Source organism: Prosopis cineraria, unplaced genomic scaffold, assembly GCF_029017545.1.
Source record: "Prosopis cineraria cultivar Desert tree isolate PC_DT_omini unplaced genomic scaffold, ASM2901754v1 PC11, whole genome shotgun sequence".
Classification (NCBI taxonomy): Eukaryota; Viridiplantae; Streptophyta; class Magnoliopsida; order Fabales; family Fabaceae; genus Prosopis; species Prosopis cineraria.
In genome coordinates, this window is record NW_026555342.1 from 5,988,484 (window position 1) to 6,001,583 (window position 13,100).

At 30.8% G+C, this 13,100-nt stretch overlaps 1 protein-coding gene across 3 annotated transcripts; it reads left to right on the plus strand.

Annotated features, from left to right (window-relative positions):
- The first annotated feature begins 5,303 nt into the window (after positions 1 to 5,303).
- On the plus strand, positions 5,304 to 8,230 carry LOC129287181 (transcription factor bHLH10-like). Of its 3 annotated transcripts, none has more exons than XM_054923367.1 (4): positions 5,304 to 5,404; positions 6,039 to 7,019; positions 7,328 to 7,726; positions 7,913 to 8,230. In XM_054923367.1, the coding sequence occupies exons 2-4, from the start codon at positions 6,060 to 6,062 to the stop codon at positions 8,018 to 8,020; spliced, it is 1,467 nt and encodes a 488-aa protein (XP_054779342.1). In that variant the 5' UTR covers positions 5,304 to 5,404; positions 6,039 to 6,059; the 3' UTR covers positions 8,021 to 8,230. The 3 variants fall into 3 exon arrangements, with proteins under 3 accessions (XP_054779342.1, XP_054779344.1, XP_054779343.1); XM_054923369.1 differs by lacking the exon at positions 5,304 to 5,404 and adding an exon at positions 5,588 to 5,603; XM_054923368.1 differs by lacking the exon at positions 5,304 to 5,404 and adding an exon at positions 5,758 to 5,894.
- The last annotated feature ends 4,870 nt before the right edge of the window (positions 8,231 to 13,100 follow it).

Consider the following 13,100-nt stretch of genomic DNA (forward strand, 5'->3'; position numbering starts at 1 on the left):
AAATTTTTAAGAATAATATATATAATGTTATAAATTAAAATATTAAATTAATTTTTTACTATTCATGATTTAATAAAGAGTTTGAAGCAGCCATTTATATGTAATTTAAAGCTTTAGAGAAGTGAAGAATGAAAAATGAGTATTTAAATTTTAGATCGAATTATTATGATTGTCATAAAGCAAGGTTAAATGGAAAACTTGGGATTACATTTTCGTGGGAATAATCAAAAGAAAGGAAACAAGACAAGGAAATAGGTCAAATTTTTCGATGTCACATTAGAAAACTAAATATTGAAAAGATTTTTATCGTTTTATATGATTTACCTAAAAATTCAAAGATAAAGAAATTAGAACCTCGTGCATGTATTACGTCTGAGAATAATGAATCTCAATTCCAAAGATATGACTATATACATAGTATTTGTTCACGTTATAAAATTAAAAATTTAAATTAGATTGTTTGTGTTTAGATTTTTTTATTGAATTTTAAGTTTTCTAAGTAAGGTTATCAAACTTGTGATTTTGAGTAAATTCGTAATCATAAGATAAACTCATATAGTAAATTCGAAAATTATTTTATGAGTTTACTATTATCAATAGGTATCATAAAAATTATTTTAAGATAGTTCAAATGATAAAAAATGGAATAAAATATATATGTATTTTATTAATATATATATATATATAGTAAATATTTTTTACTATATCAAGAAAATTTACTCTAATCTAATCATATCCGTTCCCATTTTTATCAGCTGTTCTAACCTTAGGTGATTTAAAAATGTTTTTTTAATATTCAAATCATATTAATTTAAAAATTATTGATCTTTTATAATCACTTATAATTAACACCAAAATTTTGTAAAAATGTATCTTTACTTGTATATTATAATTGAACTTTGAATTTATTTACTATAATTTTTTATAAGACATTTGCTTATATCTTTTTGGAATTTTGTTTTTTCCTCTTATTTATTTATGGTCATTACATCTGTTATTATCATATATAAAAAACAATAAAAATTGTTGAAGATGCTTTACAGGTCAGCTAGCTAATAATTATTGTAAATGTTGGAACCAATTTAAACTCGTTCTCAAGCAGTGAGAAAGCATGATTCAGACGAGTTTATTATATTTTCTCGCGTGAGTTTGATTGAGTCAGCATCATCAGTGATTTTACCAGTGACTTGACACGAAAACTGGTTGCAAAATCGTAAAGTTGACTAGTGAAACGAGTTAGAGTTGTGAGTTTAATAACAATGTTTCTAAGAACAATATATAAAATAAAAATAATTGTTAATAATTTCAAATTTTATGGGTAAATAATAACGTTATAAACTAAAATAAATCGTACACTATCCAAATTCAATGAAGTGTTTGGAGCAGCCATTAATTTCTATGTAATTTAGAGTTTTAGAGAGGTAAAGAATAGAGAATGAGTAGTTAGATTTTTGATCGAATTACTATATTTGTCTCTAAAGAATAGAACAAGGTTATGGAATTTGGGGTTATACTTTAATGGGAATAATCAAAAGAAAGAAACAAAACGAGAAAATAGGTCAAAGTTTTCAATGCCACGTCGGAAAACTCAATATTGACATAATTTTTATTGTTTTATGATTTACCTAAAAGTAAAAGATAAAAGACTAGAATCCCGTGCGTGCACTACATCTGACAAGGATGAATGTCAACTCACGAGATATGGATCTATACCTGTTTTTGTTAACATCATAAAATTTAAGTAAGATTGTTTGGAGTTTGAATTTTTTTATTGAATTTTAAGTTTTTTAAGAATAATATATAAAATAAAAAATATTGTTAATTTTAATTTCAAATTTTATGGGTAAATAATGTTATAAATTAAAATATTAAAACAATTTTACACTATCAGTGATTTAATGAAGCGTTTGAGGCAGCCATTTCTGTGTAATTTTTAGTTTTAGAGAAGTGAAGAATAGAAAAGGGATATTTGGTTTTTTAGATTAAAGTACTAGACTAGATGATCTCTAAAAAATGAAGGGAGGTTCTGGAGTTTGGAGTTAGATCTTAGTGGGGACCATTGAAAGGAAAGAAACAAGATAAGGAAATCAGTCAAAGTTTTCAATGCCACGTTAGATAACTTAATAGTAACATGATTTTTAGCGTTTTATGACTGACCTTAAAAATTAGTGATACACATAACGTAACCCTCATTCATGTATTGTTTGACAAGAAGGAATCTCGACACTATATATCCGGTTTTTGTTAACATTATAAAATTTAAATTAGCTAGATTTTTTGGTTTTGATTTTTCATTGAATTTTAAGGTTTTTAAGAACTATATATATATATATATATATAACATAAAAAATAGTTGTTCATTTTAATTTCTAGTTTTATGGGTAGATAATGTTATAAATTAAAATATTATATCAATTTTATAGTATCCTTGATTTGATGAAGCGTTTGGGACAGCCATTTCTATGTAACTTCTAGCTTTAGAAAAGTGAAGAGTAGAAAAGGGACAGATCAAAGTACTAGATGGTCTAAAGAATAAAGAAAAGTTTTAGAGTTTGGGCTGCCCTTTGGTGGGAATGGTCGAAGGAAGAAAATAAGGTCAGCAAATATGCTAGTGTTTTTCAGTGCCACTTTGGATAACCGAATATTGACACCATTTGTATCGTTTTATGATTGATCTAGAAAGTCAAAGTACAAAGACCATAACAGCATGCATGTATTGCGTCTAACAAGGATAAATCTCAACTCTCGATATATATGTCTACATGTGACGTTTTTATTAACATTATAAAATTTAAGTTGGTTAGTTTGAGTTGGTTTTTTTATTATCGAATTTTACGTTTTTAAAGAAAAACATATAAAATAAAAAATAACTTTTAATTTCAATTTCAAATTTTCAATTAGAAAAGAACAAATTTTGAACCATTTGCATCTTTACAAGAGAAAGCATACAATATATATGCATCTTCTAAAAATATATCATTTCGAAATGTGACATGATAATATGATTTAAATTTACCAATGAGATTGAAAAAAATCATCCTAACAAAAAAAAATATTACTCTCTCTGTTTAAAAATACAAGATATTTTTAATCAAATGTTATTTGTTAATAAAGTAGTTATCTATTTTTCAATTAATTCAGTCTTTCCATATTCACCCATATTAAATACTTTACAATAAATATAAAAATATTTATTAATATGGGCACTTTAAAAAAAAGACAATGATTTTACTTTGAAAAACTAAAAATATCTTACATTTTTAAATATTTAACTTCTTAAAAAATACTTTATATTTTTTAACAGAGGAAGTAAAACAATTTAATACTATCAATGATTTAATGAAGCAGTTATTTTTATGTAATTCTAAGTTATTTTGCATGAATTTTAGCTTGAAAAGAAATATCATGTTTCGTGATAAAAAAAATTGATGTGATTGATAAAATTTGACTCATAATTTATAAAATTATGAATTTAAATCCTGTTGACATTGTCTTTGGCGAGTCATTAAGATGCAACACACCTAACTTTTTATCATTAAAAAAAATCATGTTTCTCACTTAAAAAATAAAAACCTTGTTATAAATTATTTAATAATTAAAATAACGTGAATTATTGCATTCATTTAATTTTATGTTAGTGTTTGGATATGCATACATGAAATATTTTTCAGAAAATTTAAAAGTAAAAACTATCATTAGCTTTTCTTTTCTTTTTTTGCTACCCATAAGTATTTTTTTTATTAGAAATAATCTTATTTAAAATATGTACTGTTAAGTGCTAAATGTAAATATTTCTTTTAATGAAAATTCAAACCTTGATTTACAATATCATAGACCAAACATTTATCAACTATTTTAGAAAAACATGTTAATTCAGTTTGGATTGGACCATGGGCTTATTAGGCTAGGTGATGGGCCTGTTATGGAAAATTCAATTCTCACAACTCTACTTTTGTTTCAAAAAAATATTTTAAATGTTTGCCATTAAATTTTTTTTATTGCTTATTGATAATCAATCAAAAATACAAAATTAGTGGAAAAAATTTAAAATATGCTGATGCCCGAGTTGATTCTCCAAAAGTGGTGGGATAGATTTGACCGATTTCTTTGAGTAACTTGCTGGGCAAAGGATTGACAAAGATCTTTAAATTAAAATGTGTCTAAAAGGTTGCAATCTTTTGTGTGGCAAAAATCACTAATTTGATTCTTAACAAATTTTCAAATACAATTTTTAGTCACATATTGGTCAGCAAGTCAGATTAAGTTTTGGGACAATGACACTCAACCATGAATGAAACTGACTGTGGTGAACAAGGACCACTTCGCATAATCACATGTCCCAAAATGCCCCTTCTTCAGAAATAATTCTCTAAAGTGAATCTAGAGCATAAGTTGTTAATAATGATCTTATTTTAAGTTTAATTATCATTGTTGGATCAGTGACTATGGGAAAATGAGGCATATAAGGTGATTCTTCACAGGTGATTTGTAGTCTTGGGAAGCAGAAGAAAATGAGTTTAGTGAAATTTTAATATGTGTAACAAAAAAAGAAGCTACACCCACATATACATATATATGTAAAAATACTAATACAATTGATATTAATTACCATTTTTAAAAAAATATTTCCCGAGAATGATACCTGAAAATTGTTCTTAATTACTAATAATACCAAAATGTAAAATATATGATATTCATATTCACTAATTAATATTTCTGCCCATTTTTTTCTAATTTTTTTTTTTGTGAGAACCATTTAATTTCTAATCCTATTATAAGATAGTCTTGATTCGAGATATATTAAACCTGAAATAGAAAAAAAAAGAAAATCTTCTAACATTTGGTTTTCTTTCACTGAATCCAAAATCTCATTTAATGATATTTATTATTTGTCACTTGTCCCAATTATTGCCATGACTCACTCTTTATTAAATGTATATACCTCTTTACATGGCAAAAATATAGTTAAGTGAGTTCTTATTAGAAGAGAGATATTTATATTTGATGTTTGATCTCGAACTTGATTATCTTTAAATGATAACTTTATATGATAAAAAAAAATACATTTAGATGAATGAATTAAGTTTAAAAGATGCATCAGTGAAGCATACCAAAATGCATGAGAAGAATTTGTTTGGGGACCACATGGGACGTTGATAAAAATGTTGAGCACTTTAACTACCCCGCTTTTTCATGCACTATCACGTTCTGCGTGATCAACCTTCATCCTTTTTTTTTTTCAAAAACAAAAAAAACTTCAATTCCCCCCTATCAGCTTTCAATTTCTATGTTTTTTGTGCAATCGTGTATATAAATTATATGCAGAGACTTTCAAAAGCAAGCACGGAGATTGACGCAATTCATCTCTCGTAGAAGCAGCATTAATCGGAGAGTTCGACATTAAGTACGAGGGTTTGAATATTTGTGTTTCATATATTCTTGAAGTTCTTATACAATGAGCTATTGCGATGCGAGTAGTTTGCTGTGTTTTAGCACGTCTTGCTTTTATGTCTATAGTATACCTTTTGATCTCTGAATTGTAGTTCTGCAATGATAATGAAAAAACTAAAATGGGTCAGTGGAATAGATCCTTGATTAGGAGTGTATGTATTCTTCTATGTTTCGGTGCATTAAGTTCTGCGATCACTTCCTCTCTTTGGAATAATCTTGTTGCGTGCGCCAATTTGTTTTTTTCTTAGTTTTGCATTTAAATATTATCTTTTGATCTCCGTATTATGGTAGAAGCAAATTAATTACCGATAACTCGTTTGAAAGAATTTGTTAGCTTGCGAAAGGTTCAGTATTTTCTCTCTCTTATACCTTGACTTGATTTGAGAGACACAAACTTGAAATCAAATATTGGAGTTCATCTCATCTTCAATGATATAATAAAGGTATTTATTCTAGTGACAGCTTTGAGCTCAGAGATTTGGTGTTCTTCTTGATCATTTTCTTATCCATCGTAATATTTTGGAGTTCATATATATGGTGTGTGCATTATTGGATCTTTCAATTTATGTTTACCCGAACAAGTGCAGGAGTAGACAAATCAACCAGAAATGTATGAGCATTCATCATCCTTTGATCCAAGCGCAATAGTAGATGGCACTGTCTCGCTAAAAGACAGCATTCCCGACGCGCCGCCGCTCATGGCTGCCGGCAACCTTACAAGCAATAACAATGGCTTGGAAGAAAACCTCAGGCTAACGGTGGAGGAGCTCTCCTATCATCATCACCAGCACCAGAATCATCCACCGCCGCACCCAGAAAACGTATCGGCCTTTGCTAACGGCGTCGCCGCCGCACCATTGGACATCTCGCACCCTCAACATCTTGTTCTGAACGTAGAAAACTCGTACAACAACGAGAATTTGGTTCATCAAGTCATTGATGCTCTCTCTTATGACCAATCCACTTGGGACCCTAAAGTTCAAGAGTTGCAGGATGTGGGTTATTCTAACCACCACCATGAACAACAGCAACCCCAACAATTTCAGCAAATTGAAACCCAAAGCTACAATTCTTCTTCCATACTTGACCCTCCTCCTCCTTACCCTCCTTCTAATCTCCTCGACCTCCTCCATTTCAACCCATCCCAGAAGATACCCAATATCCCAAATTCCATGGGATTTCTCGGTGACATTCCTATAGGATCAGATAGCGCAAGCGCGTGCTCTGTCTTGTATGATCCTCTGCTTCATTTGAATCTGCCTCCGCAGCCTCTAGCGCTAAGGGAGCTCTTTCAGTCTCTTCCTCGGGGCTATAGCTTGCCAACTAGTTCCAGAAATGGTTCTCTTTTTGGTGGAGGGGATGAGATAGAGGGGAATGGGATTGTGTATCAGGATGGAGATGGAAGCCAGCTTGACAATGGAGTTCTGGAATTCGACAGAGGGACTGCCCGTGTCAGCAAAGGAAGACAAGGAAAAGGCACCAAGCATTTTGCCACTGAGAAACAAAGAAGAGAGCAATTGAATGGCAAATACAATGTCTTGAGGAGTTTGATCCCAAGCCCTACCAAGGTGCGCGCGCGCGCGCGCGTTACATTCATATATGCAGCATCCACTTAACTCCCTAATGACTCGTACCTTTTTTTCCCACGAATCAATCTTGGGTTGGGATCGGTTCTGGTGTCATTTATCTTTCGCTATTCAGGTGGATTGAACATCTGCGATGTGATGCAGCGCCGGGCCAAAAGAAAAAAAGAAAAACCCCACAAAAACCCCGCCATTTTGATTCCTTAGCTCTTATCTCTCTCTCTTTTTTTTAAATCATGAACCAGGCTTGCGGATTGTGTTTGACTCTGGTGTTACTGTTTTTTACTATTCAGATGGACAGGGCATCTGTTGTGGGAGACGCGATTAAATATATAAAAGAACTGATGAGAACAGTGAATGAGTTGAAATTGTTGGTGGAGAAGAAAAGATTTGGAATGGACAGGTGCAAGAGGCACAAAGGTGAAGATGATGCTGGAGAGAGCTGTAACATGAAGCCCTATGGTGATCATCCAGAGGGATGCATAAGGACCTCGTGGCTTCAGAGGAAGTCCAAAGACACTGAGGTCGACGTCAGGATCATCGATGATGAAGTCACTATCAAGCTCGTTCAGAGGAAGAAGATCAGCTGCTTGCTGTTTGTCTCCAGGGTTCTGGATGAACTCCAGCTGGATCTTCACCATGTTGCAGGTGGACATGTTGGTGAATACTGCAGTTTCTTGTTCAATAGCAAGGTAAACTATCTGGGCAATCAATTATAGACTATTCTTCTCCCATGAACAAAAGGTTTATTCTAATTTGCTTGCATATGTTGTCTCAATTTTTTATTTTTTTTATCAGGAAAGTAATAAAATAGGTAGACAGAATTACCATAATGTGATAGTATATTCAAATTTGACTTGTGAATTTCTCTGATGCAGATATGTGAAGGTTCTTCAGTGTATGCAAGCGCCATAGCCAACAAGGTGATTGAGGTTTTAGACAGGCAGTATGCAGCAGCTGTTCCACATACTACCGGTAGCTACTAAACCTGAAAAATAACAGGCCAAGATCAAGAACAGGTCTTCTACAAAATTATGATTAATTATATATGTATTGGGATTATAGCAGATCATAATAAATTTTCATGGGAAGATGATTGGATACCCGTGAATACTAAAATTTACAAGTTTGAACTTTCTGAAATTTTCCTAGAACTACACTAATGGAATTATTACTTGGGCTTTTAGTTATTGCTAATATCAGCTTAAATTGATGCTTTTTTGTCTGCATGGTATGCTCATGTCTGTGTTAATATCCATTGAGCTCCATACTTCCTGATATTCCTAGGGTAAAATGATGAGGCAATTAATGAGAAGGCATTTTGGAAGATTCTCAGGGATGATCACAATTGAAATTGAAATCAAACATAATGGCATGAGGAAAAAAAGAAACAGAGCCCAGGGGAAGCACTGGAATATTACAGAAGATATATTGTCTAATTTGAATAATGGACATAAGAGTTGAGAGGAAAATGGGGCAGGTAAATGAATATGGAAGAGATCAAAGGGGAAAACTTAAATCATAAAATTCATTTCTTGAACACACACACACACACATATTGAAAAACACAAACAAATTAATTGACCTCATGTCGGCAGTATTACCAGAGTGATTGAGTCTAAGATATGCTCAAATTAATTAATCTGTACCTATTCTCTCCCAAGAGCAAATTAAAGCTAGAGCTAGGTTAGGTAGACACAAATTAAGCAAACAAGTGCTGTTCACTAGTGGTCTCCATTATCTAAAAAACTGACTGAAGTTGTGTTTATGAATGCTCTCTCTCTCTCTCTCTATATAGGACTTGGACTAGAGAGAAAGAAAACAAAAGAGGGTAATATAGTGTTGGCATTGTGATTGAATGCCTTTTCATTTAGTGGAAGGGTGAATGATGAATTCTTACGTCGAAACCATTCGACATTCCAGATTTGAGAATTTGCTGATTAGATGGATTGATTCTACAAAATATTAGATAAATCAATTATCTGATTAATAACAGAGAGATGAATGCATTTTAATTGCATGTTTTAAATAAACTTACATGTTAGAAGGTACATTGATAAAAATGTCCGTGTAAGTTCGAAGGTTATTGGGAAGTATTATCATATAGCTATAAGATTAGCAATGCTATATGATAATGAATGTTATATTTTAAAAAAACAATAAAAACATAAAATTAGGACAATAGAAATAAGGATGTTGAGGTTAATGAGAGAATATACATAAAAAAATAAAATAAAATTTGTAATGATCGCAAACAAGAAAGAGTTGGTACAATATCGATTGTGGAAAAAATAATTAAAAATTATTCAAGATAGTCTAAATATGTTTAAAAAAAGTTGGTGAAAATTGAAAAAAAAAAAGATGAATAGACATTTTTGAATCATATAAAAAAGGAAGAGGAAACAAAAAAGAATACAAAATGAAATTATTAAAATAGATCTTTTTATTAACAATATTTTTAAAGATTTTATTGTTGATAGAATGCAATATCATTGTGCAATTTATATAGTCAACTCTATTTATTGAAACAAAACTTATTAGTGTTGTTATAAGCTGATAATTTAGGTGGGCCAAGCTTATTTGGCTTGGCCTGAATATGCCCAAATTTCTTGAAAAATTCAAATAGTTAAATATGCCGTGAATTCATTGGGACTTTAAGTGACTCAAATACTCATATTTATATTTTTAAAATTAATTGTAATTTAATTTTTTAATATTAATTATTTTTATTTTATAAAAATATAAAATAAATTTTTTTGGATACTTAAATGATATATTAGATTCAATTTTTTTTAAAAAAAATGTGGGTCTTAAAAACATTGAAATACATTTTAAATATTATCTTAAGATGGTTTATAAATTAAAAACAATATAAATATGAGAATATAAATATTTTTTTTAATTTCTAAAAAATATCTACACTAATAGACTCAAATATATGATATTTTAATATAAAATAATTTAAAACTTAAAAAATTAATTAATATTTATTATATTATATCATATATATACATATATTTTATTCAAGTAAAGCCCGAATCTAATCAAGTTTAATTTTTTTGGGCTCAACCCAAATAAGTCTAAATATTTTAAAATTATTATTTTATTAAATCCAACCTTAATTTTTTTGAGCTCAGGTAAGCCTATCAGACTTGACCCAAATTATCGGCTCTTATTACACACACATATATCTCTTTAGTATGGAAACAAAGTGAGTGTATTGTACTAATTTTAATAGGGAAAGTGACAATTACAGACACCATAAAACCATAAATTATAATTAGGGATATTGAATTATTGAAATCTCAATAATGAACCATGATCCTTACTTGAAATTAAAAATATGAGTTTAAAATCAAGAAAAGACACAACAAAAATTATTATTGTGAGTTAAGATTATTATTAATATTAGTTAGAAAAATTAGGAACCATACTTGAAAATGAATTATTTCTTATTATGAAACTAAAATTTATTTGTGAAACTTTCAAAAGGCACCTATGAATATATGATTATCACTTGAAAATTTAAGTCATTTCTAAAAATGAAGCCAGTTACTTGTGAATTTTTATTCTTGTCAATATATAGATAAACCATTTGAAAAATCAAGAAAAGACATTATTAAAATTATTATCATGAGTTGAGACTATTGTTAATCTTAATTAAAAAAATCAAGATCCCAAGTGTTATGGTTGGGACTACTGAAATTATTATTATGGGTTGGGATAATTATTAATCCTAGTCCCAGGTGTAGATTTTAATTTTTTTTAATTGAGATTAACAATAGTATCAATCCATAATAATAATTTCATTAGTATATTTTCTTGATTTTAAACTCACATTTTTAATTTTTAATTTTAAATAAGGACCATGGTTCATTATTAGAATTTCAATACTTTAAAATCCTTGATTATAATTTATGATTTTATGGAATCTTTAATTGTCATTTTTTTCATTTTCATATTGCCATTGAACTTGAATGTTTTATGTGTGTGTGTGTGTGTACGGTGAATGATAGATAAGTATTGACCTGAAACTATATCCAATTGAAATATCAACAAATTGTTAAATATTTCTGAGAGAAAAAAATATAGTAAAACAGAAAAATGAACTTCATTGAGAAAAGATATATATAATAATAAGAGCTTCATCCCACAAGTGATCAGTTATATAAATTACATAACACTATTATGTTCTATCATCAACCAAAATTTAAATAATATCATTAACTAAAAAATCTGTTCAACAACTTCATTTTTTAAGTCTTTCTCTGCCCTTTTGCTCATTGTAGATCTTGGAAGATACTTGGGAGTTTCGCTTTTGCACAAAAGAATCAGCAAGAATATATGTTTTTTACCCTTACCCAGAAGGTTCGACAATGACTATCCTCCTGGAAGAGCAACTTTCTTAACATGACAGGTAGGACGGTCTTGATTAAGTCTGTTATATCGGCCCTTCCTTCTTACTTCATGTAGACGATGCTCATACCTAAAGGTGTTTTGGGAGAAGTTGAAAAGAAAAGCAAGGGTTTTCTCTAGACCAACAGACAAGTTCAAAGGAAAATGCATCTAATATTGTGGGAGACTGTCAAAGGCAACAAGAATTCTGGGGGGCTGGGTATTAAAGATCTTCAGCTTCAAAATAAAGCTTTCCTCATGAAACTTTATTGGAGCCTTCTTTGCAGACAAAATTGTCTCTGGGTTTAATGCCTTAAAGCTAGATACAAGTGTGGACATGGACCTCTACCAATAGTGACCAAAAAGAGAAATGATTCTCATATCTGGAATAGCATCTCCACCTTATGGGAAAATTTTATGCAGTGAGTTAGCAAGAAAATAAAGAACGGAGTTACGACTAGCTTCTGGTGGGACCACTAGGCTCCTTTAGAATAGCCTCTGATTGGATATATATCCAAGTTTGATCACCCTATTGATCCTCAAGCAAAAGTCCATGATTTCCTTCATCAATCTGGACAATAGAATAGGCAGCATCTGCTAAACTATTTCTCAAATGATATTGTAGAGAAAATCATGACCGTCAAGCCTACTATTGATGGCGAGAATGATCTGTTCTGGTGGAAAACAGCAAGCAATGGCAGATTCTCTGTCTGTTCTGCCAACCGATTCCTCAAGGTTAGAGCATCAAACAGATCTAGTCTAATGTGGAAATGTTTATGGAAATGGCCTTTACCCAAAAAAAATAATTGAAATTCTTCCTCTAGTGGGCTTTGCATGAGAGATTGCCTTGTAACCTTTTAAGAGCAGAGCAAGGTTTAACTTTAATGCAAATTGTCCATTTGAGTGTGAGAGTGAGGAGAGTGTTACACATTTTGAGAGACTGTGGAAGAGCCAAACTGCTTTGGGAGAGGCTTATAAATCCTATTTTTCGTAACATTTTCTTCTCTTGTAATTTACAAGTATGGATCAAGTAGAACTCCTCACATCAAGTTGGAGGAAATCTTTTCAAAAAGTGGCCATGCATCAAAGTGTTTGGACGTTTATGCTAGCTATTATGGACAACGCGATGTAAGGAAATTTTCAAAGGCAAACAATACAACACGAGTAGTATCATTTAAGCCTATAGAAGGATATTGATGGAGGAACGTGATTTGGCAAATATCAACCTTCGCTGGCAAGACCGGGGTACTACTTTTGCTCAGTATTGGCTTACATCAACACAAAGTGAAACCTAGATTCGTGTGGACGCTTCTAAGAGCATGCAAAATAATACAGCATGTGGGGGTTTAGTTGGAAACTCCAGAGGTGAGTGGGTACAAGGGTTTGTGTACAACATGGCAAACTTATCTACTGCAATGGCGGATGTTAAAGCTACTAGAGGTGGAGTTGAATTAAGTAAGAATATTGCAACCCGAAAAGCATGGATTTTGTCTGATTCATTAGAGGCGTTAAATCTTATTTGTAGAGGAGTATCAATAGACCACCTTTTCTTTGAGGAGATTTCAGAAGTCTAAAATGCCATTTGTGAACATTCAGGCATCCAAAATTATGTCCCACGAGAAACAGATTTGTGTGCTGATATTCTTGCTAAACTAGAGCAAAACTCTACTA

What these genes read in the sequence shown, in the direction of transcription:
- LOC129287181 (XM_054923367.1), top strand. Translation starts at nt 6,060, where the DNA reads ATGTATGAGCATTCATCATCCTTTGATCCAAGCGCAATAGTAGATGGC. An exon ending in TGATCCCAAGCCCTACCAAG is followed by an intron (nt 7,020 to 7,327) that starts GTGCGCGCGCGC and finishes TTTACTATTCAG; the next exon opens with ATGGACAGGGCATCTGTTGT. An exon ending in GTTTCTTGTTCAATAGCAAG is followed by an intron (nt 7,727 to 7,912) that starts GTAAACTATCTG and finishes TCTCTGATGCAG; the next exon opens with ATATGTGAAGGTTCTTCAGT.